Genomic DNA, 24,199 nt, shown 5'->3' with positions numbered 1-24,199 from the left:
CACTTATATTCTCTAGTGCTGGGGATCAACCCAAGGCCTCACACAATCTATTACAAATCTTGTCTTATGTGTCCTCTTTAGATCTATGATCCAGTCAGTTAATTTTTGTGAGGGTTGTTAAGTCTGTATCTAGATTCCTTTCTACAGAGACAAGCCCAGTTGCCCGTCACTGGCCACTGGAGAGATGACCCTTTGTCTGTTAAGCACCTTGGCTCTTTGTCTGTCTTCAGGTAACTGAACCACACAGTTCTGTTTCTCCACTCTGATTTCATTTCTCTATCCGCTTAACAACACCACACTCTCTTAGTTACCATTACCGTACAGGAAATCTTGCAGCTGTGTACTGTCTGTCTTTTAACTTTAAAAAAAAATGTTCTTTTGGCTGTTGGTCTCCTATCTTTGCATCTAGCTGGGCAATTGTTTCAGTTTTAAAAAAGATTTATTTTAAATTGTATTTGTATACTTCTGTGCCTGTGACTGCAGCGCCCACAGAGGCCAGAAGAGGGTGTCAGTCCCCTGGATCTGCAGTTGTGAGCCATCTGCTGTGGGTGCCGGGACCTGAACTTAAGTCCTCTGTGGAGATCCTCCACAAGAGCAACATGGCCTCTTAACCTGAGCCTTCTTTCCAGCCCTGGCAATTAGTTTCTTGATATTTATAAAATAACTTATTGAGATTTTGATAGGAAGTGCATTGTATCTCTAGATGTAAGTCAGTAAGAATTGGTCTTCGACTGGATGTGGTGGTACACACCTTTAATTCCAGCACTCAGGAGGCAGAGGCAGGAAGATCTCTGTGAGTTCGAGGCCAGCCTGATCTCAAAAGAATTGTTTTTTTTTTTTTTAAATCGGTTCTCATATAGCCCATGTAGCTGAGGCTGACTTTGAATTCCTGATCCCTCTGCATCTCCTCCCAAGCCCTGGGATTACAGGCATGTGTGCCAGAATTTTAAAATATTTTTTAAAGTTTTATTTTTAATTGTTAAATTGTTGATAATTGTTTTAGTTATAAAGATTTTCCATATAATTCGTAAAATGTCATGGTTTAATAAAACATCCAAGAGTTACTACTTAAAACATGGACTATTAGTGTGTTCTGTTTTTTTTTTTTTTTATCAACTAGATGGAATGCATAATCTAGTGTTTCTTGTAATACTTTTCCCTTGTTCTCGGGAGTGCGTCTTTGAGTGCGTGCCTGTGTGTTTGCGTGTTTGCGTGTTTGCGTGTGTGTGTGTGTGTGTGTGTGTGTGTGTGTGTTTGTGAAATAGGATACTGAAAACAGGGCCTTCCATAGTGATTTTTAAAACAACATACCTGGCCAGGCCGCCCTGGCACAACGCCTTTAATCCCAGCACCCGGGAGGCAGAGACAGGCAGGTCTCTGAGTTCAAGGCCAGCCTGGTCTACAGAGCGAGATCCAGGACAGGCACCAAAACTACACAGAGAGAAACTCTGTTTTGAAAAACAAAATCCCAAAAAAACCAAAAACAACCCCTCCAAAACAACAAAACAAAACAAAGCAAACAACCCCCCCCCCAAAAAAAAAAAAAAAACAAACCAACATACCTGTCTGGAAAATGTTCAATAAACTGATTATGCTGCAAAAATGCAAAAGTGGGTTTCCTTTTAGGAAGTTTATCATTATCCCTGATGCATTTGTTTTGTGACTCACAAAGGTAAGTAGGGTCATTCAGAACAATGAGAACATACATGTATCCTAGTAGATGATAAAACATTTTGACCATTCACGAACAAATGTGTTCACTTTGTTCTCAGCCCCAGAGAAGCCAGAAGCCTGGGTGAAACTCGCCTCCATTGTTTCCGTCATAAAAGGAAACTGGGGAAGTGCAGACCAAATAGTTGTAGATGATGCGGTTTCCGACTATGACATTCCTCTAACAGGCAGCGAGAGGCGTTTCCAACAGACACTGGAGGTTTCACGTAGCCCCGCCCCTTCCCAGGGCCCACTGTGACTTATCCCCCACAGTCGTCTATTTTTCTTTCCTCTCCATCTCTCTCCCAGCCTCTACCTTGTTTTTACAGGCTGTGAGTAATTCTCAGCAAGGTCAAGTATCTGACCCTTAAAATGAGTGTTGCAGTTGTCTTACCCTATTTGATGGCTAAGTAGCCCTGGCAGACCTGGAACTCACTATATAGCTCAGGCTGGCTTCGAACTCGTGGCAATCCTCCTGCCTTAGCCTTCTGGGAGCTAGGATAACAGGTGTACGGCATCACACCACTATCGTCGGTTTACTCTTATTTTACTCAAAGTTGTCCTAAATACTATGATCTCTATGTACCGCTGGGGAATTTGGTTGTTAAACCTAGCATGTGGATTTCGTGTACACAGCTTCAGGAATAAGACGAACAAATTAATCCAGCTTGGCCGGATTGTGGCCAAGCTCACAGCCTAAATTTAGGGTTATTTCTGGACATGCCTTCTGCACCCCCTAAAAACCTCAGCCCTAAGTAAGGCCAGAGCCCAGGACCCTATTGATCTAGAAAGGTGTCGCTCTATTAAGGCCTGACTGTGGGCTGGGTACCGCTCCACAGGGCATCTGTAGAGTTCGGCGGGGCTCGGCAAAGCTCGACAGGACTCCGGCAGGGCTCGGCTGAGTTCGGCAGGACCCCGGGAGGGCTCGGGCAAGGCTCGTTAGAGCTCCGGCAGGGCTCGGCAGAGTTCGGCCAGGCTCGTGAGCGCTCCGGCAGGGCTCGGCAACATTCGGGCTCCTTCGGGTGCAGAAGCCCAGCCTGCCCCACAGTAGCGGAGCGGAGCGCCAGGCAGTGCGCGCTCCCCGAGACCCTAACCCCCGAGAGCCCCGCGGCCCGCCCATTGTGCCGCGGGGTTCGCCACCCCGCCGGCCGCCTGACGCAGCCGAGGCTCCGCCCCCGGCGTGACGCCAGCGTCAGGCCAGTCCCGGCATGCTCCGCGGCTGCCCGCGGTCGAGAGCACTGGGGCATCTTCCCGAGAGCGGCCGATCCTCCGCGTCGCTGCACTGCGCACCCCGGCCGTCCGCCCCGTCGCCCCCGCCGCCCGCCCGTGCGTCCGAGCGGCCGCAGCCCTCCGCCGAGGGCACCCCGGGACGGAAGGGTCCAGCAGCCTGCCGGCGCCCGCCGCGCTCGTGGTCGCCGTCGCCGTGGTCGTCGTGGTCGTGTCCGCCGTCGCCTGGGCCATGGCCAATTACATCCACGTCCCGCCCGGCTCGCCCGAGGTGCCGAAGCTCGACGTGACGGTGCAGGACCAGGAGGAGCAGCGCTGCCGCGACGGCGCCCTGAGCCTGCTGCGGCACCTGCGGCCGCACTGGGACCCCCGCGAGGTGACCCTGCAGGTGAGGCCGGGCGGGTACGGCGTTTCCTTCCCCCAGCCGCCGCGTCAGCGACGCCGGCCCCGGGGATGGCTGCCCCTGCCCGTGTGGTGAGGGTTCCTTCCTCTCCTCCTCCCCAGACCCCGCTGCCCATCCGCCTCCCGCGGTCCTCACGGCGCTGCCCTCCCTCCTCCCCTGCGCTTCCCTCCCATCCCTGCCGTATCCAGCCAGGGATCTTCCCACATCCTCCGAGCCGAGGGAGAACTCCATTCCAAAGCGGAGTGACCGTGGACCTGCTGCCCACACCGAGGATGCTAGGGAACGCTGTTCGTTACGTTTATTTGAAGGCTTGAGTTGGTGTTTCTAAATTTGTAAAGTCTTAGTAAAATTAATGCCTTAGGTTAGAGTGACCTGGGGATATTTTCGTGAGCCAGTGTGTTTAAAGACAAAAATTCTCAGGAGAAAAACCCCGAAAAATCTAGGATTAAAATAACAACAACAAAACACTTGTAAATTATGATTCCTCATACCCAGAATTTATTTGATGTGATTTGGTTTTAGTTTTTGCAGTACACTTCTTTAGGAATTACCAAGATGAACTTCCTTTTTTTCTTGCAAACAAACAGAAAACCAAATTAGTATTTTTTTTTTTTAAACGGCTGGGGCTTGTTTTAGATTTGAGCAATAATGGGGGAACATTTATTTGGATTATTCAAGTCATCTTTATTTTGATGACTCCAGTAAATTGTGGGGTTTATACAAGGTTTATTAATTTAATTTTTTGTTGAATTATTTTTAGTATATTTAAAACATGAGCAGTATCTAGGGTTCAGAGCAGTTCCTGACACTTGGGACTTTCATGAGTTTTAGTTTCGGTTCTTGCTAGAAGGGTTCTGAGCAGATTAAAGGGACCCATATGTTGTGGGGAAGAAACTTGTTAGACAAAAGACTTTGAATTTTAAGGCATGCTTGTTAGCTAAGTATAGAGGAAATAGTGGATTCAGAATGATTTTTATATATAACTTGGAAAACTATTACATTTCCTTCAAGGAAGTGATTTTCAAATGGAAACATGTTTGTGTGTTTTTTGCAGTGCTGGGAATGCAGAGGCTGTTTGAGTTCTAGGCAGATGCCACTGAGCTGGTCTGTCATGTAGCCCTCATGTTACACTGTTATTAATAGTGCGTATTCACTTATTTGAGAGGGTTTTAAAATTTAATGAAATTTATTTCTGGAAAATATTTTACTAATTAAAGGCAGTGCTGCTTCCTGGTAAACTGCAGTTTTGGCAACTGTTATTTTTTTAGCAGTGACTTTTAAAGTTTGAAACTTGGAAGCTTAGCATCTCCTTTGATTTACTTGTGTGTAGAATAGTGGTAATAGCTTTGGGATGGAGTGCTGTGTGCCGGATTGAGCTATATTCTTTTAAATCGTTGCCTAGGAAACCATATTAGGTAGGTGCCACCTCTCAGTTCATGTGAAATTTAGTGAAGGAAAGCCAGGGTACATGTAAAAAAAGGGTGGGGGGAGACATAAAGCTATTTTGGTTGTTGTACAGGAAATCAGGTTAAATCATGATTTATATGTAGCAATTTTTTTTTTGAGACAAGGTGGCTAGATTGTTCACTCAACTGGCAATCCTGATTCAGGCCGCCATTGTCATGAGATGTAGGTTTTTGCCACGATGACTGGCCTATGTTATGACTATTAACTTTAACCTTTGGGTTCATAATCTCAACATGTAACCTGTATATTTGAAAGTGATGACATCACTCACTTCCTCTCTAGAATTGATAATTAGAAATTCATTTCCTCCTGTACAAGCAGAATTCATGGATCAGAAGCTGAGCCATTAGTAAGCCAAGGTTATAGTTATTTATTTACCTCCCAGCTCAATAGAGTGGACTTTACACATACTAGGGCATTACAAAATAATGATGCCTTGGGGCTTTGTTTAGTAATTCCATTGTTGTTGTTGTTTCCATCTGGTCTGGAGCTGGCCCTGTAGACCAGGCTGGCCTTGGCCTCCTGAGTGCTGGGCTTAAAGGTTTTTGTCACTGCAGCCTGCCTGTATTTCTTAATGGTTATAGCTCTTTTTGAGACTTTTGTCCCTTGCACTGTAAAGATAATAATCCTACCTCATTTCAGAAAGGGAAGCATGTATCCTGTAGCCAAAAAAATCTAATTTCAGGGCAGCTGGAATCAATAATAGCATTTTTGGGGGTATGTTCCTCTCTCTCCTTTTTGTGTGTGCTTCTGGGAATGGAATGGAGCCTAGTACATACTACATAAGCTTTCTACCGCTGGCCTATGCCCCCAAGTCCTCACCTGTTTTTTTTCCCCCAAACTAACATTTTTCTTGGCTGCATGTAGTGGAGACGGGATCAGGAGTTCAAGGTATTTCCTGAGGCTTTACATTAGGAAGGAGTTCCAGGCCAGCATGAGCTACTTGAGACTCTGTCTTAGCACAACCCCTCTCCCCCAAAAGCATACTAAAAATATTCTCTAAATATATTTTAGAAGCTTTTTTTTTTTTTGACAACCCTTATCTTTCCTGGGAGTTACTCCTATAATAGCAACATGTAGAATATGAAAACATGTAAAAACAGGCCAAGACCCAAAAAGAGTTAGATGTGTGGTCCAAGTGATAGAGTTAGTCTCCACTCGGAACTCACTGGGTTTTAGATGCAGCTGTCCTCATTAGAAGTAAAAACACACTATAAGGAGGGCTTTCGTGAGTTTTGGGGAGTTAGAATTCTGCTTAGGTAGAGTAGTAGTTCTGAGACAGCACCAGCTAAATGCTTTCTGCTCCATACTGTCTTGTTCTGAAAAGCCCTTGCCCTGCATTCTCCAACTGTCCTGTGAGGGTATTATAGTGAAACGGAGCCTGTGTGTAGGTGACAGATCTGGAGGGACTTATCTCAGGAATTACTGCTCCTTGACCTAGGAAGGTTATGTGTGATGATCGAGGCAGGGAAGCCATGCCTGTGCAAGAGTAATTTCTTAAAAACCTGCCATGGTTCAGAAGAAGACTGCTTTGAGCTCTCCTGAACACATTTGCATTTCCTTCCACATACGCTGCAGTTTTAGAAAAAGGCAGGGGCTCCTTTTGTTGTGCAGCATCTCCCTCATTTGACTGTGGCTTTTTGATGTGTCTACATTTTGGGGGATAGTTATGTGTAAAGGATCAGAGACTTAATTGTTTTTTTCTTTCTATTGTTATTTTCTTAGATCTTCCTGCCTCAGCCTTACAAATTGACAAGTTACCGTGCCCAGGCAGTTTTTTTCCCCCCTTTGAAAAAGCTGGCTTAGTTCACTTTAGGGGCTTACTGAGAGCAGTGTTTGAGCAACTGTGAGTTCTTCCTTAGCTTGTAGCTAACGATATACTAGCAAAGGCTTGATAGGCTAGGGAGACCATCTTAGTTACAGAGGTTGTAAAATGAACATCTCTTCCCCAGCACTTGGAAGCAGAGGGGGGATCCCTGGAGCAAGCAGGCTCGTCCAGCTCAGGGTTCAGTGAGGGATCCTGATTTAATGAATACAGTGGAGCTTGATTGAAGTAGACACCTGCTGCCAATTCCATACACACTTGTGTTGTGCCTGCACGTTTCTACCCTCACACGTATGTGAGCTCATACATTATGTAGTTGTGGTGGACCCACACCTGACCACCCCTAACATCTGCCTGCTATAGCATCTCAGGAAACCTGCTGGGGAATTATTCCCTCTAGTAGCTGGCTGTTGTGAAGATGGGAAACATGGGGTTTGTATCTGTGCCCTGCATTTTATTAGCTTGTTTCACTGCTCAAGTTTTGTTCTTTTTCTTTTTGAGACAGTCTCATTCAATTGCCCAGGCTAGACAGGAACTTACAAGGCAGTCCTTCAGCCTCTGAAATGTTGGTATTACAAGTATGAGTTACAAAACCTGCCTTCTGGCCAGCTTTCTTAACCTTTTTAAACTTTATTATCCTTAGCTGTAAAATGGATCCAATAAACGATTCCCTTACCCCTGAGGCTTGTGAGGGGGGAATAAAAGCTAGCTTATGATAATTACGCTGCTGAGTACAGGCTGTATAGGGCCTAAATCAAAAACATCTGCTCTTTGAAATTCCCAGCCTGAGACAAATCAGAATATGTATGTGATGTTTTTGAATGACTATTCAAATGGTTTCACATGCAAAGATGGCAAAAGAACACGAGGAAGCGACTCCTCCTATGACCCAGGTCTGTGCCTCCGCGCTGCTGAGCTCAGTGTGTTTACTGTTAAGCTCTTCCCTTAAGCCGCGCGGCACCCCCAGCCCTGTCCATATTCCTCTGTGTTTGAAACCTCTGACTTTGAAGCATAAGCCAGGTTTATAATTCCAGCACACAAAATTATGGTTTTCCATTTACACATTTTTTTTAACCTTGCTCATTTTTCTGCCTTTATTCAGGTTCAGTTGTTTGTTTCCTATTTGTGCTCCCCCCCCCCTCCTGGTTTTTTGAGACAGGGTTTCTCTGTCTTAACAGTTCTGGCTGTTCTGGAATTCAACTTTGTAGACCAGGCTGGCCTTGAACTCACAGAGATCAGCCTGCCCCTGCCTCCTGAGTCCTGGGATTAAAGGTATCTACTACCACCACCTAGTTTCCTATTCTGTTTTTGATACCTTAGAAAAATAATGTACAAGGGTGGGAGAGATAGGTGCAGTTGATTTGTTTTTTAAAAACTATCCATGCATTTTTGATGTAATGATTTAACTGTGGTTAGGGGTCTTAATTACTAGTTACTTCTCAGGTACTAACACCTGTGATCTGGCTTAATCAAACCGTGTCCTCTCCTTGGGTCATCACTGTTGTGGTGGAAAGAGGATGATGTTGTAATCTTTGGCAAGTATTTTAATCTGTATAAAATGAATTGTTTGGAGAGGTGGTACATGCCTGTGATTCCACCATATGGGAGCTCTAGGTGGTAGGATTTTGACTTCCGTGTCAGTTTGGATTACAGGGTAAGACCCAGCCCCCAAAACCTAAAAGAAACCCAAATGAAAACGACAAAACACAACATAAGAGGTATTGTGTATCTTAGGCACTCAGGAAAGTAAATACAAAATTCTAAAAATAAGTGTGTTTCAGTATGGTATTTCCTATCTCATCTCCCACTCCCTTCATTGGTAAATGGGAGATTGAATAGAAGGAATCATGTTTTAGGGATCAGTATGTAGCTTGGTAGTGTGTGCTGTATGTAGTGTGTGCAGTATGTAGCTTGCCTAGTGTGTGCTGCCTAGGGGTCAGTCCCCAGTACCACAAAAGGATTAAAGACCTAAGTTCCTAAAGTTCAGTAATTGATAGTGTACCTTTAAACTAAAGATAATGTTAAGTTTTAGCTGGGCTCCTTTGTGCTGTGAGCTGGAGTACAAGGCAGGCCCAGGAGAATTGGGAAGACGCTTCATAGATGTGGGGGAACCCAGTCTCAGCCTTGGTGGGGTGTGTGTATGTGGGTGTGTGGGTGTGGGGTGCCAGGCATTGGAGATTGAACCTGTGGTCTTGTGCATACTAGGCAAACACTGTGCTTTGAGCTACCCTTAACCACTGAGCTAAGCTTTGAAGGAAAGATGTGATTCTAGGCAAGCAAGAAGTATTTCCCAAGGAAATAGTTGTTAAGCAAGGCCCTAAGTAGTTTGGGCAGAGTAGAGGAAGTGGGAGTTTTTCTGAAAGGAGAGATGGGCACTTAGGATCTGTGCCTCACTAGGCACACCAGAAAATGACTGAATGTCTCTAGCAGCTGAGTTCTACCCTCTTCTTTGTTGTTAAGAGAAGTGTCACATTACAGTGCAGAGAACCATTGGTTGAGAAGAATTTGTATGGCTTTAAAGTAAAATACCAGAGCGGGGTGTGCCTTGCGTTACCTATGTCCCGAGTAGCATGCATACCTGTGTGCACATGCAAAGTGTGTATCAGCAGACTGGGAAGTTACTCTGCCCAACACTTGAGAACTTCAGCTTAGTAGAAAACTATTTGTGTGCCAGTAGGTTGTTCCTTCTCAATTCTTTGAAAAGCATCATATTTCTCCATCCTGGTGGAGGTGCCTCTCCTTGGATCACATGCTACCATTAGAGGCTTCAGAGCATTGCAATCCCAAAGTCTTCCTCTTAACATACATGGTCGTGATGGATTGTATCTAAGAGTTGTCAAACTTGGGGAGTATGACCCTGAGTAGTTTATTTTAGGCCTATTTAAGCACAGGACAATTTGGTGAAAACTTCCCTGGTGATAATTAACTCAATCCCATGTGCACAATAAAGCACAAAGTAAGCCAAATAAAGATCAGAGATGACTTCATCCAGACTCTTTGTAAACTACATATGATACCTCCATAGAGATAGGCTCTATAGATTGATTGCATGTGACAACTATAAAGATGGGCTCTGTAGATTGACCACATGTGATACCTATAAAGATGTGTTCTGTAGATTGACTGAGAAAAACAAGTTTACAGTAATGGACTGGGGGAGGATCCGGTGTGGTCTCCTGCTGTACCAATAGCACCAAGGTCACTAGGATGTTAACCACGGCAGGCCAGCCTTCTGGGTAGATAACAGGTTATGCATCCCTTCCTTTGAAGGAACAACCCTTCGAGTTTAACATTCCAGGTTCCCCAAGTGCTTACCTGTGAGCACAGGGACCTCTGTGCCTCCTACACACTGAGGCTGCAGGATAAATGTGATTTGGGGAATAAGTGATTACCGTGGATGGATTTGGGGTCCTGTGACTATCATACACTGATAGAATGTCGAGTAGATAGATACTGTGGCTGAGACAAATTTAATTTTATTTATGTGTGCATGTTTCTGTGTGCGTATGGCATGTGTGTACAGGTACCTGTGGAGGGCAGAAGATGGTGTTGCATCCCTGGAGCTGTGTGGGTTCTGGGAACCAAACTTGTTCAGTGGAAGAGCAGCTTTTAACTGCTGAGCTGTCTCCAGTCCTGACAGCTACAGTTTGCAAATTTTGTTAAGGGCTGGTAAAATGACTCAGCTGGTAAAGAAGGCACTTAGTTGCTGCCAAGCCTCATGAACTGAGTTCAGTCCCAGAGTCCATGCGGCTGGGAGGGGAGGACTGTGGAGTCCTCACACACACAGACAGACAATTATAAAAATGGTTGTTGAAAAACAATGAGTTACAGTAAGGTAGATAAGAGCGGTTGGATAGGTGGCTCAGCTGTTAGGAGCACATGTTTTTTTTCTTTTGTTTTTTTCCAGAGGTCCTGTGTTTGGTTCCCAGCACCCACACAGCACCTCACAGCTGTCTGTAACTCTAATCTCAGAGGATCTGAAACTTGTCTTTTGGCCTCCTGTGGGCACAAGGTACACATGTGCACAGTCACAGCAGGCAAAACACCGTACAGGTCAGTACATTTTTTAAAATGAAGACAAGATAGTATCAGATCAGGGCTGGGGAGACTGCTCAGCAGGTAAAATGGCTGACATGCTTGCTGGGGTAAGGGTGAGGCCTGGAGCTTTGCCCTCCAGTGCCGGCAGAAATGTTGAGTGCACATGTAGGCCTGCTTGTGCACCCAGCAATCAGAGGGTTGAGATGGAGTCCTGGGACAAGCTAGCCAGCTAGACTACCCGTATGGGCTAGCTCTTGGTTCAGTTGAGAGACGCCGCCTCAGTGAATTAAGAGGGGGAGTGGTTGAGGAAGACGATCAGTCTCCATGTGCTCCTGCATATGTATGAACACGCATACATGTACATGGTTCATGCAACAAAAGAAGGTGTGTCCGAAAACTTCATATAATGTTAGGTATTTTGCCCTGAGAGGCTTGTTTTATATTTACATTAAAGTATATGCTTCATCAGGTAGTGTCTTTGTGTATATGCCATTGAAAGTAAGCTTAGCACATGGCCATGCTCACCTATAGGGTTAAACTTGGGGATGGGAGGGTGGGGAGGTTGCTTGAGGTCAGGAGTCAGTCCAAGGCAACATTCTTTCTCAAAAATTAGTTTGAGAAAATTTCATGAAACAAATTGACTTGTGTAGCCCCAGACTCTGGGCAAGTGATAAAATATTTCCATCAATTTAGACTTCCTCTGTTTCCTCCCTCCAGTGGTGTCCACGGTAGCAACACTTCCTCTTTCTCTTCCCTTCTTCCGGAAAATGAACTGTTTTGGATTAGTCCCTTTTCACAAGTGGAGCTCTTAGAGAAAATAGTAAGCCCGATGTATATCATTTTATAGGAGTGCATCAATATGTCATCTCACTAAAGAGACCAGTGTCAAACCGTGAGAGTGGGGAGGAGGCCTGCTTCCTGCATTCCTACACCGTTAATCTTTCTTTGCTGTTGTTTTTTTTTTTTTTTAACTGTGGTCTACTCAAACACTTGACAGAGTTAAACTCTATACTCATGTATACGATTTCATATTAAAAAACAAAAAAAGAAAAACCCTCTGGGCGGTGGTGTCAGGTCTTTAATCCCAGCACTTGGGAAGCAGAGGCAGGTGGATCTCTGAGTTAGAGGCCGGCCTGGTCTATAGTGTGAGTTTCAGGACAGCCAGGGCAGTTACACAGAGAAACCCTGTCTTCAGAAACAAAAAATAAAGCAACAATAAGAGAAAACTTTCAATGACATTGAATTTATTGTATGAGGGGAAGGGAAGAGTATCAGTTCTTTCCTGCTATCATGTGGTTCCTGGGGATTAAACTTAGGTCCTTAGGCTTGGCGGTAAGTACCTTTACCCACTGAGTCATCTTGTCATTCCCTTGGCCTTTTCACAAGAATTCACTCATATGTGACAGCTGCAAACCTTTTTTTCCCTCGAGACAGGGTTTTTCTGTGTTGTTTTGGTGCCTGTCCTGAATCTTGCTCTATAAACCAGGCTAGCCTCGAACTCATAGAGATCCACCTGGCTCTGCCTCCTGAGTGCTGGGATTAAAGGTGTGTGCCGCCGCCGCCGCCGCCGCCGCCGCCACCACCACCGCCACCACCACCCAACTCAGCTGCAAACATTTGATCATGTAAAAAACATGTGATTTGCCAAGTATGGTTTGTGCATGCCTTTAATCCCAACACTGGAGGCAGAGGCTGTGAGTCTAAGGCCAGCCTGGTCTACATAGTGAGTTCTAGGACAACCAGGGCTATGTAGAGAGACCCTTTCTCAAAAGATGGGGGTGGAGTGGGGTGGGTGACTAAGTGTGTAATTACTTTGTTTTCTTGTGGCAGGTCTTGGGTAGCCCAGGCTGCCCTTGAGTGTAAGATTCCCTTGCCTCTCCCTCCCAAATGCTGGGATCACAAGCATTTGATCCATGGTTTGTCCTTTCATTTATTTATTTTTCCTTTAATATCGTTGAAGCTGTTTCAGTTTTTTGGCAGTTAAAACAGTATTCTAGCCGACTACTTAGATGTATATTTGTGTGATTTGGATGAATTTTCTGAGTATTTCCATAGGGTAAGTTCTTACTGGAATGGGAAAGATGATAAACTATGTGTTGGGGATCTCTGGATCCCTTGATGAAGTAGCTTATGTGAAAACTGGCAGGTCTGTAGTTCCTAAGATGGCAGCATGAAACTCAGGTGTGGGTTGGTAGTGCAGTCTTGAAGCAGAATTTCTTTAGGAATGTTGGTTTTTGTTTTTATGGTCCTTCAGCTGATTAGATGAGATCCACCCATGTTACATAGTAAGCTAATAGTGTGTGTTCCTCCCATGAACAGCATTTTCACAGGGGCACTTAAAAGATGGGTGACGTTTGATCACTCTGCCAAAGATGTGGGCCCTAGGAAACAACTGAATTTTTGATTCTTATGAAGCCCGGCTGATATCTGTGCACACAGCTCAGCTACTTCACCTAGACAGGGTGTTCCATATTGTGTGCACAGAAGCAGCAGCACAGGTAGGTCCCTTTCCAAAATCTGGCCGGTCCTATTCATTCAGTTCCTGGAATGACATTGCAGCATGTTGGCTTGTCACAGCTGTCAATGACTTCAGTAGTGAGTTTTGGATTCCCCGTTATCCCAGCCATAAGTGACTTGTAAACTATGAAAAATGTCCTGACATATATGTGTGTATTATACACATCCATGTATATATGTGGAAGTGATCTTACTCTCTAGTTCAGGCTTGCCTATAGCTCACTGTGTAGCTTAGGCTGGCCTCAGACTTGTGTCACTTCCCTTGTCCCAGCTGATTTAGAGAGAGGCAGCTCCTTTACCCTTGGTTGCCTGTTCTCTAGTGACACGCCTCCCTCCCAGATGCAGTAGTCTTAGCAGGGAGCTGTCAGCCAAGTGCAGTTTTTCTCCATTGTGATGGTTCTGAGATTGGCAGCTCCAGATTATGTTGGGCTAGATCCCCATCCATTCCTGCTTTGTCTTTGGTGTCCATTCCTAGTCAGCCTTTGTCCTTTTTCTTAGTTGTATGGCTAACAGCCAGGGAGTCAAGCACTTCTCAGTGCTGTGAATGTTTTGTAGATGCAGTGACCCAACTCTTGTGGAGTTGGTCCTGTCACTGCTGGATTCTGCTCACCTTGAAGCCTGTTAGCAGTTGGTAGTGTTCCCACAGGACAGCCTCGGTGCTCAGGATCAGCTCTCTCTGCCCCTGTTTTCCCAGGTAAGGGCTGGGCTTGTGTTACTGACCTAGACATTTCTAGACATTTGACTCATAGCAGCAGGGTTCCATGGGTTCCATTACTCTCTGGTTTAGATAAATAGGACAGCTTTACCAGTGACATGGTTTTGTCTTCATACAAATTGATCATTTCCAAGGTTGTGTTCAGAATCACAAACCATTGAAATAGTGAAAAATTTCTGCCCTTCAGGAATGAAGCTTTTCTCCTTCCATGCATCCTCTCCAATTTTTGTGGGGATGTTCCAGGTTTCCTCAGATGTGTAAAGATCTTGCATGTAACTAACCTGTAGACTTCCTCTTCTACTTTTAACTGACCTAGGTTATTCATGTCTACTACAGTGTAATGCTGTCATGTGCAGGGAATGATGCCCTACAAAGTCTGTTGAGTGTGGGTGTGGTTTCTTTTCTTCAGGTATTTTTGATCTAAGGTTGTTTGAGGCCACAGATATGTAACTCATAGATGCAGACTGCTCTATCTCTGTATAAATTATATACAAATACATATGTTTGTGTACACATGTATTTTCCTTCTTTAAAATAGTAAGATGTGGCTACAGTGATGGCTTAGTGGTCCAGAGCTCTTGCTGCCCTGCCAGAGGACCCAGGTTCAGTCCTCAGCACCCACATGGCAACTCACAACCGTCTGTAACTCCAGTTCCAGGGGATCTGATGTCCTCTTCTGGTCTCTACAGGCACTAGGCACATACATGATGCATAGACATACACGTAGACAGAATATTCATACATATAAAATAACTAAAAATAAGAAAACCAGACAGAGCTAAGCATGATGACATGTCTGTAACCTCAACACTGATGAAACAGAAGTGGCATGATGGAGTTCAAGGTCATCCTCAGCCACATAGCGCAAGGCCAACCTGGGCTACATTAGACCTTGTCTTAAACAGACAGAGAAACTTAATATATTCAGTGCATTCATATTTTGTTATTGAGGTATATGCATAATTTTGAAAATTTGAACATTAAACCATCTTTACATTCCTAGAGTAAATCAAATTTAGTTGAGATGTCATATTATTTTGATATGTCTCTGTATTGGTTATTAATAATTTTAAGATTTTTGGTTTTGTGTTGTTTTTTCTTTTGAGACAGGTTGGCCTTCCCACCATGAAGGTCCTCTTGCTTCACCCTCCTGAGCTCTGGGATCCCAGTCTTGTGCTGTCACACCGTCTTATGACGGTTCATAAGGGACCTCGTGTTGTTTTCCCTTTGCAGTGTCTTGCTGAGCTTTAGGATCAGCTTGGGAGATTTAAAAGTGTTGCTCCTAATGAAGATCTGTTTTAAGTCTTCGAAGAAGTTATCATTATTCCCTTTATTGTTTTCTTTTCCCTCCCTTCCTCTTTTTTTTTTTTTTTAGCTTCCGGGTTTTTCTTTCTCTTCCAGTCTGTCTTTGTTTCATTTATCAGTAGCCTGGGCTGCTTTTGAACTTGGGATCTCTTCAGCCAACCTCTGGTGTGCTGAAATTTACAGGTATGCACCACACTGCCATGCTCAGTTTACTTTCCTAGCTTGTTGAGCTGGAAGGCTAGGTCTCGGTCTCTCTCTCTCTCTCTCTCTCTCTCTCTCTCTCTCTCTCTCTCTCTCTGTGTGTGTGTGTGTGTGAGTGTAAGTGTAATGTCTGGAGGGTTGAATCTAGGCCATATCTGCATGTTAGATGTATAGTATACCACTAATTTATAACCTTCACTTGTAGTTAGTTGTCCTTTTCTAATACATTAAACTTGTTACCACTTATTTTACTTATATAGCCTTTGCAGTCAGTGTCTCATGTAGTCTTCCCTACCTTTCTCATCTTGTAAAAACTGGCCATGGGCCTGCCATCCTTATACAGACCACACAGCCAGTCCTGGACGTGCCACTTCAGACTCATCTGTACTCGTGTGTGCTGTTTAAGCATGTATGTCATACCATCTTGCCAACTTCTAGGAGGATAGATACAGCCTACTAAGTCTGTCTTCTGTTGGGAGGTGACAGGTCTTCAAGCTCTGAGATAGGGATATATGCAGGTCCATTGTATCTGCTGCTAGGAGGTACTTGCCGAGTTCGGGGGCTGACAGCCCCTATGGAAGCTTACATTGCTCTTCTCTTTGAAGAGCTTCTTCATTTTGCTGGCCGTGGTGACACCAATACCAGGATACAGTGGACTAACCCTCAGACTTGTGCCCCTGATGATAGGAGACAACATGCCACTTGCTTGACAGTGTGTTTATTGCTGCTCAGTCTGACATGACTCTTAATTATAGGGTAGGTGGGAGACTGCACACTTTCACCCTGGCTATGTAGCCCAGGCTAGCCTTGAACTCAGGATATTCCTGCAGTGTGAATCATCACACATGGACTTTCTTAGGCACCTGAGGCAATACTCTTTATTATATTTTGTGGTGATATTTTGTTTGTACTCTTAGCAAATAAAGTTTACCTGAAGATCACAGGACAGAGCCTGCTATAGAGGTCAGGTAGTGGTGGCATACACCTTTAATCATAGCACTTGAAGGCACAGGCAGAGATCTGTCTGGATTTCTGTGAGTTCAAGGCCACACTGGCTACACAAGATTAATCCAGTCTAAAAGAGAAACAGAGCCAGGCAGTGGTGGCACACACCTTTAATTCCAGCACTAGGAAGCTTGAAACAGGAAGCGATCTGGCTGGGTAGAGAAAGGAATAAGGCGAGAGGAGACAGGAATTCATTCTCGTTTAGGCTACTATTTCAGGCGGAGTAGTTGGTGAGGTAACAGGTAATAGCTGTGGCTTGCTCTGCTTCTCTGGTCTTTCAGCTTCCACCCTGATATCTGGCTCTGGGTTTTTATTAAGACCAGTTAGGATTCATGCAACAATATTTTTTGTGTATATATGTGGTTACAGACATGCTGAGTAGAGGTCAGGGGCAGCTGTCAGTACGCTCTCCTTTCCCTACTAGCTTCTGGGATTGAACTCTGCTGTCAGGACGTGCTGTTAAATGTTCTCACCCTCTGAGCCATCTTGCTGACTAGAGCCATACTTCTTTTAATCAATTTTTTAAGCTTCTAAGCACCGAGTCTTCTTTCCCCTCCTTTGTCCTATTGCTGTACTTGCATATCAAGCTTGTCTGTCTTCTGCAAGTGAGCTCACTCACTAGTGCTTCTCAGGTTCTTTCCCCAGTGGTGCTAGGGATCAAAGAAGGACTGACCTGCTAAGGAAGCACTTTACTTCTAAGCTATGGTCTCATGTTCTCCAAAAGAATCTTTGATGATTAAACAGTAGGTGTTTTTCTTGTGGTTTTCCTGGGTTTGGGAGATTGAGTTCAGGGTCTGGTGTATGCCATCTACGCTAAGCTATACCCAAACCTCTGGTGTTCCAATTACCATTTTACTCACATATCAAGTTCTCTTCAGTCCCATCCTTATAAATGTATAATTGAATTTCTCTGTCTTTTCTGTGTTCCCTGGCAGCTCTTCACAGATGGGATCACAAACAAGCTCATTGCCTGCTATGTGGGTGACACCATGGAAGATGTGGTTCTGGTGAGAATTTACGGCAACAAGACTGAACTGTTAGTCGACCGAGATGAAGAAGTGAAGAGTTTCCGTGTGTTGCAGGCTCATGGCTGTGCACCTCAACTTTATTGTACCTTTAATAATGGACTGTGCTATGAGTTTATACAAGGTGAAGCTTTGGACCCACAGCATGTCTGCAACCCAGCCATTTTCAGGTCATTCCTTTTCAAAAAAATTTTTATTTTTTTGTTTTTTTGTGACAGTTTCTCTATAACAGTCTTGGCTGTCCTGGAACTCTGTGTAGACCATGCTGACCTTGAACTCACTGAGATCTGCCTGCCTCTGCCTCTCAAGTGCTGGGATTAAAGGTGTGTGCCACCACTGCCTGGCACTTTTCTAAATTTTTCCCTTAGAAAAGAATATTATGTGCACTAAGGAAATACATTTTAAAAAATTTAAAAATTACATTTATATGTGTGTGGAGGGGGAGAGGTGTATGTGTATATGAGTTTGGGTGTTTTTGTGCCACAGCACATTCTTAGTGGTCAGAGGACAACTTGCTGGAGTGGGTTCTCTCCCTTCACTGTGGGTTTCTGGAGTCAGATTCAGGCCGTTTGCTGGCCTCTTACAAGTTTTTAACAGCTGGGTGTGGTAGTCCACACTTTAATCCCAGGAGGATCTGTTCAGGGTCATCCTCAGCCACTTAGAGAGTTTGATGTCAGCCTGGGCTACATGAGACCCTGTGCCCCTCCCCCTGCAGAAGGAAAGTTTTTGAACACCCTGCAGACTTGTTTTATTGTCTGATCTATGTTTCTCAATATCTATGTTAGAAGTTGAAACACTTTAGAATATTAAGAATATCATCAGGTGGCCATCTTGTTTCATCGTCAGTATGGTGATTGGCAGGTAGACTCAGCTGCACTCGAGAACAAGGGTGGGCATGGTAAATCATGTCTCAGGAAAGAGCTTTACAGTGGAGCCTTCCTGAAAGGAATCCGTGGGTTGTACTTAAACAGTTTCAAGGGAAAGCTGATTAGAGATGAAGTGTGCCAAATCATTTGCCTGTGCTGAAGTTCTGTTAATTTAGAAAAAAAAAAATTTTTTTTCTTTTCTTTTTTTTTTTTTTTTTTCTTAATTGTTTTTTGAGGCAGCGTTTCTCTATGTAACTGCCCTGGCTGTCCTGGAACTCACTCTGTAGACCAGGTTGGCTTTGAACTCACAGAGTTCTACCTGCTTCTGCCTCCCGAGTGCTGGGATTAAAGGCGTGCGCCACCACTCCCAGCTTTGTTCTTGTTTTTTTAATTAAAAATAAATCTTCACAGAGGATGCTATGAGATTTAAATTTATTTTGTAACAGTATAAAATTTGTAACAGGTAGATTACAATTCTAAAAATGTCAGAATGCACTTACTAAAATTGGAACTTTGTAGTGTCTAAATCTAATTTAATAAAATTGATGCAAAATAACCCTACGGGATAGATGTTACTAAGCCTGCTTAAGTAAATGAAGAACTAAGGAATAAAGACATTTCAGTCATTAACCCTTGATCCACAGGGCTAATACAAGTAGATGCTGAAAAAATACCATTGATGGGTGACTGAGTCCTTATGTACTAAAATAGAATGTAAAGGAAAATAGGGCTTTGTTGTATGTACTGCTTAGAAAACATGACACTGTTAGACTTAAAGTGACCAGACGACATGAATGCAGGCCATTCTGTTACTGCCTTGGGATTTATAATTACGTAATCATTGAGCCTGCTATAGAGTTTCTTTTTTACCAAGGAAACTTAGTGATCTTTGTGAGCAACCTCTCGGAAAGAGTAGAATGTTTACGTAGTTGTTCCTTTATGTCCTTGAGAGACTTATTTCAAGATCCCTCCTCTCCACTCTTCTAAGTCTGGGTCCTCAGTGGAGCCCTTGTGTGAGATGATAGGTATGGAGAACAGTGTGCCTCCCAGTGCAGTCATCCCTGGGAGTGCGAACACTCCAAAGCTGTTACGCTTAACTCTTCTGCATCTGAGAACAAGGTAGCTCCACGCTCAGTCCAGAGCCGCCATTGTGGATCAGTCCAGCACACAGTATGTGACAAAGTGACAGCAGTGCCTGGAGGACAGAGAACAGAGCAGCTGGGATGGGGGCAGCTCCATCTCCGCACTCCGTGCAGTGCTGTTATGTGGAGATTTTGTAGGACTTGGTGTGTAGCAAGGTGTGACATGGTGAGATTGTTTGTTTTCACAGTCATTTTGCTTGTGCTTGGTTGGATCCATGGATATGGGACCTATAGAGATAGAGGGGCTGATTACAGTGTTTATTCAGGTTTAATTATGTTTGATTAAAATGGTCTTACACTTTTAGTTAGATCTACTCATTTAGAATATATATGAATGATAGTAGAGAAGTCATGTACTCAACACGTTGGTAGATTGTATACTGGTAGAAACTAGACATCAGCCAGGCAATGGTGGCACATGCCTGTAACCCCAGCACTTGTGAAACAGAAGCAGGTGAATCTCTGAGTTCGAGCACAGCTTGGTCTACAGAGTGAGTTCCAGGACAGCCAGAGCAGTTACGTCGAGAGAAACCCTGTCTCAGAAAGAAACCAGACATGGACTTGACTCTTTGAAGTGTATTGTGTGACAACTGGCTTGCAGTGAGTGATGTATTGAATTGACTGTCCTTTTTAGAAAAGGAGAGTGAAAAAGCAAAAGAACCTGATAGGAATCAAGTTAGTTGGTGTTTCAAGGAGTACATTTGCTATTTGGTTTGCTATTCAGTTTATTTCAGATAGTGTTGTAACTCTTTTATTGCATTTTTTTAAGTGCTTATCAGGTTTTCTTAACCACTAGAAAAAAAGAAACTACAAAAATCAGAAAAGACATGTTTGAATCACTAATAATGTTGAACCATAAGTTATTTTGAAAAGGATTATGGATGGGAAGTTCTGCTCATCTTTACTGAACTTGAAAGAAATGAAGGATAAGCCAAATTCCCACACCCAGCAGAACAGAACAAATAACGGCTAGTGAGGATGACCCAACCTCCTCACCCAACAAGAGAAGAAATAGAACAGGAGTGATGCCTTGCTGGCATGGAGCACACCTGAGCTTGAGAGGTGGAACCAGGAGGTCAGGAGTTCAGAGGTCATCCTCAGCTACATAGAAGTTCCAGGCCTGTCTATACTCCTTCCACCTGAAATGCATACATGCACACATGATGCACACATGAACATCAACAGCAAAATACATAATTTTTTAAAGCTGTTTGGTGCTGGAGATGGTAACTCAATAGTTAAAGGCATGTACCTTTTGCAGAGGGACCTGAGTTTTGTTCCCAGCACCTATATCAGGCAGCTTCCAGCTGCCTGTAACTCCAGCTCCAGGGGACCCAGTGCCTCTGGCCGCTGGGCACTCACAGGCACATAGCCACACATATGCATTTACATATACAGATAAATAAAAATTAATCTTAAAAGTCCAAAAACTGAGCAAGGTGGCCCATGACTGTTTTGTCAGTGGGCAGAGACAGGAGGATTGCAGCAAGTTCAAGGTCAATCTGGGTTATAGTTGAATTCTAAGTCAATCTGTATAACAGTATGTGGTCTGTCTCCAAAAAAACCAGAAAAGATTGAGGGTGTAGGAATATTTGCCTAGGTTTGGTCACGAGCATGGAAAAATAAGTCAAAATCTGCAGCAAAAGAGGGTTCTGCTTTATTGCTTTAAAAAGTATACTATAATACACTTGGATCCTGCTCCTTCATACATCCTGGGCAAGTACTATACCACTGAGCTGTGTTCCTCCCACAGGCTTGAATCAGTCTGTGCTCCTAAATTTGGCGATGGAATGGGTTCGAGTTTTAGGATTAAGGTCAGCATTATATAAGCCACATGAATAAAACTCAAGAATATTCATGATAGAGGGCTGGGGATGTAGCACAGTTTGTAAGGAGCTTGCCGAACATGTGTGAAGCCCTGGGTTGGTTCCCTAACACTGCTAAACTGGGCATGGTGGCACAAAAGGGTCAGAAGTTCAATAGCATCCTCTGCTGCATAGTCCAAGGACCGCCTAGGGTACAGGACACTCCATCTCAAAAAAATCAGACAAGAACAATAAATGTAGTAGAAACTTTCAGTAAAAGTGTTTAATCACAAGCTTATGACACTTATTTCTCTGTGTCTTAGTTTGAGTTCTCAAATATTTTTGTATGGTAAGGATATCAGGGAAGCTTTTAAATTCTCATTCATTGGCTAGATCCCAGCCAAGCCCATTAAATCAGATTTTGTGGGGATAATTTTTATTTCTGAAATACCATTGATGAGGATAGCTTTTACTTCTGGGATCATATTACTGTAGTATCTTACTGTAATAAGTATCTTGACTGTGGGGATGTTATTTTTCAGAGGGAGAAGAGAAACTGGATTTAACATGAGTGGAAGTGTGCCAGTGGGAATTTGTAGCCTAGGAGCAGGATGTGATGTTAATAATACACATTTCTGTAGGGTGGCATCAGGAGGCAGGGATGTTGGCCATACAACCTGGTGTGGGGCGCTGCAGCAGGGGTGCAGGTTGGCCAGTCTGGTAGAGTCACTGTTACAATGAGAACTCAGAAGGAAATGCCACAAAGATGTGGAGACAGTCGTGATACCTGACTGACGGTGATAAGTGAGGGTCAGCTTTATTACACTTATAACGTTTTTGTGCTGTTTTGTTTTTGAACAGGCTAATAGCTCGTCAGCTTGCTAAAATCCATGCTATTCATGCACACAATGGCTGGATCCCCAAATCTAACCTATGGCTAAAGATGGGAAAATACTTCTCTCTCATTCCCACAGGATTTGCTGATGAAGACATTAATAAAAGGTAAATTACTAAGGTATTTCATTGCTTTGCCCTTAGTAAGTACTGAAAGATCACAAAGCCTATATAAAATCTGGTTTGCTTTCCTCTCTACACTAAAGTGAACAAAAGCATTGACCCTGTGGCTCTCTGAAAACACTGCAAAAATGGCCTCCCTACCATTTTGAAGGTTCCCACCCCTGAAAAAATGTCCCTACAACATTAAAGGGAGGGTGGAGATGAGATAAATACTGAATATTTAGGAATACTTACAAAATATACTGTGAAAGGGTACAATGGTACCAATTATGATTGACCATAGAGACCTTTTAAGTGTTTCCATCTATAAACATCTAGAGATATATATTGGGACTGTAAAAATGTAGATTATCCTAGTTTATTGTGTTTATTTAAATGACTGGTTACAGGTTGAAAATTCACTTTCTGGGATCTTAGCTTGACTCCCAAGTTCAAACTGACTATAGTATTTCATTATTTTTTATATGAGATTTTTATAGATTAGTCTTTAGAATTTAAATCATGAATATTGTGATTATTACTAATATAAAAATTGAAAATCTTATTATGTCTTATCTAAAGTGTAATAAGGCTGCATCTTTGTGTAGGAAGTCCGTTTCTAGAATGACAGAGGCAAACTATCTAAAGTTCATAGTGTGCTCACCGGCATGGACATGCACACACACAATCTAAAAAATAAATTTACAGTGTGTCACATGCATATGCACACACAAAGAATAAATGTAAGTGGAGCAGGGGACAGCAGACTCTGGGTCCAGACTGGCTGGGTTACCAGTTACTGTCCCTGTCATGTCCCCTGGTAAGTGCTCAGCTCTCTGTCATCGTCTGTGTGAAGGGAATACTGTAGGTTATTAGCTGGGTGTGCTGGTGGTCTCCCCATGTAGACTCCCCATGTGGGGAGTAAGGAGTCATTGATAAACTTCGGATGAAGAACCAAGAGAACAGGTAGCTCTTTGGCAAGGGGTACTTGAATAGCAGTTTGAGTCTTGGTGTGGTGCTCTTGGTAAGATGGGGGAGGCCGGGCGGTGGTGGCGCACGCCTTTAATCCCAGCACTCGGGAGGCAGAGCCAGGCGGATCTCTGTGAGTTCGAGGCCAGCCTGGGCTACCAAGTGAGTTCCAGGAAAGGCGCAAAGCTACACAGAGAAACCCTGTCTCGAAAAACAAAAAAAACAAAACAAAAAAAAAAAAAGATGGGGGAGGTAGCTCATTTTGTATCATTTTATTTTCCATCAGATTTGTACAAATAGATCACCCACACCCATACTTTTGGGTTCTTACTTTTTCTAAGGCACCTTTTTATTAACCCTTATGCTTAAAAATCTGTGTTAAAAGGTCTTAAAAAATCTCTATCCCCACTTTACTAAGGCAAACTGTAGAGCTTTGCTGTTAAGATAACTAGGCAATATGAGTGTGTCATCTCCATTTCAGACCCTGGTCTAGGATTTTTTTGAAAACCGAATTCTTTTTGCATTCATCTTTCCTTGCTTAAAATAAGTATTTTCAGCCTGTAACTTTACATACTACACTTAAACATCTTAGTGCATTCATTGTGTCTCAGCCCCTTTCCTGTATAAGGTGACAGTAAAGTAAGATGCTCAGAACGGCACAGCGTGGCTGGTAACGACTTACCCCGTTCCTCCACCAAGTCTGAAGTATCAGAGTTTTTCTTTTTGGCTCTGCATTTTTGTTTTTTTGAAACAGGGTTTCTCTGTGTTGTGTAGCCCTGGCTGTCCTGGCACTCATTCTGTAGACCAGGTTGGCTTCAAACTCAGAGATCCACTTGCCTCTGCTTCCGAAGTGCTGGGATGAAAGGATGACTGTCTTATGTTTAAATTATTATAAAGGTTTCCTTTATTCAAGTTTTGGAACACATTGATCTATTGTTGAATTCAGGAATATATGCTTATTCAATGGAAACCTTTGAAGTAGA

The 24,199-nt window shown here is 43.6% G+C and overlaps 1 protein-coding gene across 1 annotated transcript in view; it reads left to right on the top strand.

Moving 5' to 3' along the window:
* Positions 1-2,914: 2,914 nt before the first annotated feature.
* The window catches only part of Etnk1 (ethanolamine kinase 1), a 41,644-nt gene continuing 20,359 nt past the window's right edge, over positions 2,915-24,199 (top strand). Inside the window, exons 1-3 of the mRNA XM_028879864.2 lie at positions 2,915-3,325; positions 17,349-17,608; positions 22,113-22,253. Coding sequence (XP_028735697.1) covers positions 3,170-3,325; positions 17,349-17,608; positions 22,113-22,253 — 557 coding nt within the window. The 5' untranslated portion in view covers positions 2,915-3,169. The remainder of the gene's footprint in view (positions 3,326-17,348; positions 17,609-22,112; positions 22,254-24,199) is intronic.

Source organism: Peromyscus leucopus, chromosome 3 (assembly GCF_004664715.2).
Source record: "Peromyscus leucopus breed LL Stock chromosome 3, UCI_PerLeu_2.1, whole genome shotgun sequence".
Taxonomy (NCBI): Eukaryota; Metazoa; Chordata; class Mammalia; order Rodentia; family Cricetidae; genus Peromyscus; species Peromyscus leucopus.
The sequence above is the reverse complement of the archived record's forward strand: the minus strand, read 5'-3'. Positions and strand labels throughout refer to the sequence as shown.